This window comes from Pundamilia nyererei, unplaced genomic scaffold, assembly GCF_000239375.1.
Source record: "Pundamilia nyererei isolate P.nyererei 1_Seehausen unplaced genomic scaffold, PunNye1.0 scaffold00112, whole genome shotgun sequence".
Taxonomy (NCBI): Eukaryota; Metazoa; Chordata; class Actinopteri; order Cichliformes; family Cichlidae; genus Pundamilia; species Pundamilia nyererei.
The window spans coordinates 2,185,966-2,191,390 of record NW_005187513.1 but is presented as its reverse complement, the minus strand read 5'-3'; the positions used below and the strand labels follow the sequence as shown (position 1 = coordinate 2,191,390).

Genomic DNA, 5,425 nt, shown 5'->3' with positions numbered 1-5,425 from the left:
ACTATATGTACATAGCGGCATATAGTTAAAAAGCTATAAATAATTTTATAGAAATAATTCAACTAATAACAATACACAATTTGTCTTTGTTATTACAGTTTTGGCTGCACAATAATATTCCTCAGTGCATAATTAGCTTATAGACAGATTATCTTTTACATGTACTTGGCATTCTGAAGTCAGAATGATATATGTTGCTTCCAAAGTGAAGGTAAAAATCAACATTTTGAGAACAGTTTGAAGCTCCAGCAGCTTTAAAAACCTTGATTCCAAATAATATTTTGTTTAATTGGACATTTACTGATTATTTTATGTTGTTTTAACTTAAAGCTTCTAATAGTTGATAATAGGCAACTACATGAGACATAAATTGTGCAAAACAATACTTGTATATTAAAACATTTTCATGTGGCTTATTTTCCAAAGCTCCTTCATCAGTTCATGTTTATCAGCTGCATAAAGTTCATGAGGATATAAAGGGGACTGGACTCCTGCTGCAAGTCTCTAACTTTCCTCCAGAGAGAATTGTGACTCATGTCTGTGAAAGAAAAGAGGAAAATGAGTTAACAAGAATTTCATGAGGAGGAGGAAGTGGTAAGTAAGGAGGACAGTTAAAGTTTCTGAGCTTACGTGTCTTGGTGCTTGTTTATCATGTGGTTGTTGTATTCCAAAACAGGAGGGATTGTCTCTTCATCCTCAGGAAGCTGGAACCAAAAGATGAAATCAGAAAGCGAACCAAAATGAACCAGTATTTAAAGGCCTGCATAGTCAAAGGGCAAGAACACCATCTAGTGCAGTCTCACCTCCCAGTACGCTTCATCATCAAAGCAAAAGTCATCAGCAGGATCTCCCCAGAGGGGAAACCTCAGGATGAAACCTTTAAAAAGAGAATATTATATCATTAAGATTTGTTACTTACATTATCCTTGCCTATCATAGCATTGTTCACTGTAAATTTTATACTTTAAAACAAAAAACAAACAAAACAAAAAAAAAGGGTGTTTCAAAAATAGTCACAATAGCCTTCCCTGATTTTCATTTTATCTAGTTTTCTTAAAATTCTGCATAAATGTTGTTTTTAAATACTTCATGGAGTTCTTTAAAAAAAGAAATAAATCTTTCCAAGTGAAAGCAAAAATGATGTTATGAAACTCACCAACACAGACTCCTCCAACCAGTCCAAATGCAATTGCTACACATGTGCCAGCAGCCTGGTAGGCTCCCTGCGTTGACATACTCCTGTTTTCAAACTTGCCACTCAAGCCAAATGTCTCGACCAGCCTGCACAGGAAAAAACAACAACAACAAACAACAACTCTTGAATTTCGGTGCATTTTCAACACATCACAACTTGTGCTGTCAGCGTTAATCTCGCTAAAAAAAAAAAAAAAAACTGCATTAACGCAGCAACTCTCCGTTAACGTCATTTTAGTGAGATTAACGCTGACAGCACTAATCATAACTGAAGTAGAAAGTTCAAATGTCACTGCATAGTTAATGTGAGTCTTTCAAAAAAGGAGGCTGAATAACTGGGCGTGTGGATCCCTAGAAGTAGTCAGTAAACAGGTCTGGTCAGTTTTTGAATTCCAAGTTTTATGTGTATTCGCGTTTGTCACTCACCCCTCTTTGCCGTAGACCTCTTCAGTAGCTGCTGCAGCAACTATGGCACCTACGAAGCCACCGAGCATCCCTGGCACGGCATGCAAGTTGTGGATGCCACATGTATCCTGGAGCTTGAGCCTTTTCTCCAAAAAGGGCTGAGAAAAATCAAGTCACAACTAATTAGCAGTCTTTTTTTTTTTACTAATTGCCTGTGTCAGTGATCTTTTATTCATCAATTTGTCAATTGGATGGCATCAATTTCACAGTCACCACACCTTGCTTCCATTTATTGTAAAGTATTCATCCTATACTTAATATTAAAACCATGCAGTGACTGCTCTTAAAATTCTTCCTCATTGTTCCTATCAGACTCCTGATTTCCGCACAGCAGTTTTTGCATGTCACTGCTTCTTTCTTTGTTTTTCCTATGATAACACCACAACACAAAAATCTCTCAGAACAGAAGCTAGGGGGTTAAAGAATGGCATCACTCACCGTGACATATAAGTACCCAAAGGTGGAGATGATACCACAGCAGAAACCCACAATGATTGAACCGTAAGGAGTGATCATAAACTCTGCTGATGTCCCCATTGCAACCCCAGCAGCCAGAGAGGCATTCTGGATATGTACCTGTCAGATAAAAGTGGAACATTAGCGTTCATAAATAAGTCGATTTCATGAGCTTCTGTATTATTTCCCTTTGTGTGCCATACCATGTCCAATTTTCCTTTCTTTTGACCCATACTGGAGATGGCGAAAGTGGTAAGAACACAGGCAGCGAGGGAAAGGTAAGTGTTGATGACTGTTCTATGCTGTCCAGCACCGTGGTTTGTGATGGCCGAGTTAAAACTGGGCCAGAACATCCACAGGAACAGTGAACCTGCAAGGTGTAAGAAAGGCAAGGACACATGTTAGGTGGGTTAAACAAAATACAGAGTTTGGCAAACTCTGTAATTTTCCATTTACTCACCAATCATAGCAAACAGATCAGAGTGGTAGACAGACCCATTGAGACGTTTACTTAAGTTCAGGTTTGGTCGGTACAGCACCCAGGAGATGGCCAAACCATAGTACCCTCCAAAGGTGTGAATGACCATGGAGCCACCAGCATCTCTGCACTGTGAAAATAATTACGCTTTTTTAAATGGGCAGAAAAACAGAACTGCAAATCCCCACAATACAATTTTTAAACTCTGAAGGAAAGTTCAAATTTTTAATGTGGCTGCCGAGACTCACATGAAGGAGGTCAAGGATGATGTATTCCTCCACAGCAAAAAGTGTGACACCAAATAAGGTGACAATCATCAGCTGGACAGGGCTTACTTTCCCCAGGAGAGCCCCATAGGCGATCAGAGATCCAGCACAGCAGAAGTCAGCGTTAATCAGACTGAAGGAAAGCAACCACAGTTCAAGCCGGTTATTAACATTTACAAGTTAAAGAATGTGGTTTCATTTTTGAGTTACATAACTCACCAAGGAGCGATGGCACTTACCTCTCAATTCCGATGGTAATTTTTCCAGTGACGGGGTCCAAACTGTGGAACCAACCTTGCATGAGGAGAGCCCACTGTAGACCAAAGGCGGCGATTAGAAAGTTAAATCCCACGCCACCGAAGCTGTAGCGCTTCAGGAAAGTCATGAGAAAGCCGAAGCCTACAAAGATCATGACATGGACGTCCTGGAAGCCTGCAGAGATTTAAAAAAAAAAAAAAAATTTCAGTGTTTTTGCAATCCCACCTGCCTTTTATTATTATTAATATTGAGTAAAACAGAAGGAGTCTGAAATGTTGTTTAACACTTTATTTCTTTTTTTAAGTTATATTAATATTTCCAGTTTAATGTAAACTCTTCTTTAAGGATGTCAGCACATAGATCACTGGGCAGACAATCTGTTAGTTTCTCAGGGACATTGCACATTACAACATTTTCAGTAAGTACTGCCACATTACCGCACATAAGCCTGAAAAAAGTATGTTTTATTATTATCATCATTGCCATCATTATCTTTTATTACTATTTCCAGCTTTTTTTCCCCTGTGGCATACAAAAAAAACAAAAAAACAAGATACCTTCTGTAAAAGTATTCAGCCTTTGAAAGTAAAAATTATTATCATCATTATTGTTGTTGTAAATATTGGTGGGGGAGGAATTCACCGTCATCCCTTAGACATCAGTGGAAACTACCAAAAGATCTCAGACAACAGAGTCTGCTTTCACAGCATTAAGCGAGAAAACACGGCACTTTTATTTATTCACACATACATGTATCCCAAAAGTGCATGCATGCATGTCCGTGCTACGTTTAGCATGCATATGCTAAAAGTAGCAAATGCACTTGAAAATAAAAAATATTTCTTAAAGGCTGTCTGTTGTTGTACTTACTTGGATATCTGAAGTAGAAGTCATTCTCAATGTTGCTGGTGATGTTATGACTCCTTTTGAACTCATGCCATCCTTTTTCATCCGATTCCTCGTCATACCGGATAAAAACTCCAAAGAGAATAACCATAGCAATCTGCCAGACGAAGCACACAGCCGGTAAACTAACACGTATATAGGTGTTGTTCTGCGGGCCGAAGAAATTTCCAGCTCTTTCACAGCAGTTTCCCATCTTGATGACTTTCTTCTGACGATGCTCTGATCGCTCCTCAGGTAGGGTCCTCACTCAGCTGTGACTTCAAGCTGGCTGTCAGCATCTTATATACTGTGAACTTTGGGAGGGGGTGTGACTCTCTCTACCACTCACAAGCAAGGTGTGTGCTCGTGTTATCTTTAATGAGCTAAACCACTCCTTACCTGCTGCTCTGCTCTTCCTGTTAAAAGTAGGGGACGTTATTCCTAGAACAGGCAGCAGGAAATAATCAGATTGCATCACTATACTAACCCAGTATGACTTCTTAAAATGCCATTATATCAAAGTTGTCCAATGGGTTAAAAACAGTAAATATTACACCAGAAGCTATATTTGCAGCCGGAATAAAGAATACTACTGCTTATTTAATGCTGCACTGAAAATCAGTTATGTGTGACAGCCGTGTGCTCTGTCCAGGCATGAAACTGGCGTCAGGTGAACACACTTGTCAGTAAGGGTTATACTACATTGTAGAGATTCATACTCAATTTAGGATTCTTTTTTTTACCAAATTCTTTTTTTTAAATTTCTTTTACAATTTTTTATTTTATGTAACAGCACCATATCTGCCATGCCCTTTACTGCTCTTTGAAACAGTGTCTGCTTTCTTGGGATGAAGTGAGCAAACATGGCCTGTTCCCAGTTTTATACTTGAACATCAATTTTACGCGGCCGAGCTGACTAAAGCAATGCAAACCACCTTCCTCTGTGCACTGCCCACATCCTTGACATGCAAGATTAAACATCAGCACTCTAATATTTAGTCTGTAAATCTGCATAAAGCCACCTACAATGCTTTTGTTAGTTTTGTGTATGTGACGCTTTGCTCACTGTTTTACAGTGAGTAAAGGGTGCTGCTGACTGTTGTCCCCTCAGTGCCTCACATGTCTAATGCTTACAGTATCTGGATACGTTTTGTTCTCACTGTGTTTCCACGTTTTGGTGATTATCTCATCAAAGAGATTCCAGTTTAAGGACTCATGTGCTGGGTAGAAGCTCTCTTGCACTTGAGTGACACATGCAACATTCTTGATTGTATCTGGTTTCTCTCTTCAAAGATAATCCACCTTCTTCAACTCGTTATGTAATGCCCTGAGCAATCATATAATCACATTTATATCCTCCAGCAACATATGAGACATTATTTGTATAGAGCTTAACAGGCCTCATAGACAATTTACCTTCCTT

At 39.0% G+C, this 5,425-nt stretch overlaps 1 protein-coding gene across 1 annotated transcript; it reads right to left on the bottom strand.

The window, feature by feature from the left end:
- Positions 1–271: 271 nt before the first annotated feature.
- Positions 272–4,292, bottom strand: rhcga (Rh family, C glycoprotein a). The gene is made up of 11 exons (XM_005741686.1): positions 3,988–4,292; positions 3,099–3,291; positions 2,842–2,992; positions 2,576–2,723; positions 2,319–2,485; positions 2,098–2,235; positions 1,621–1,757; positions 1,157–1,281; positions 804–877; positions 631–704; positions 272–538 (listed from the first exon to the last, which is right to left on the bottom strand). Exons 1-11 carry the CDS (start codon positions 4,214–4,216, stop codon positions 505–507), a joined length of 1,470 nt encoding a protein of 489 aa, XP_005741743.1. The 5' UTR covers positions 4,217–4,292; the 3' UTR covers positions 272–504.
- Between the last annotated feature and the right edge of the window lie 1,133 nt (positions 4,293–5,425).

Excerpts from the sequence above, each read along its gene's own strand:
- rhcga (XM_005741686.1), bottom strand. The coding sequence starts at position 4,216 with ATGGGAAACTGCTGTGAAAGAGCTGGAAATTTCTTCGGCCCGCAGAAC. Across the intron at positions 878-1,156 it reads GGTTGGAGGAGTCTGTGTTG|GTTTCATCCTGAGGTTTCCC; the intron begins GTGAGTTTCATA and ends CTCTTTTTAAAG. Across the intron at positions 539-630 it reads ATAAACAAGCACCAAGACAC|ACATGAGTCACAATTCTCTC; the intron begins GTAAGCTCAGAA and ends TTTCTTTCACAG.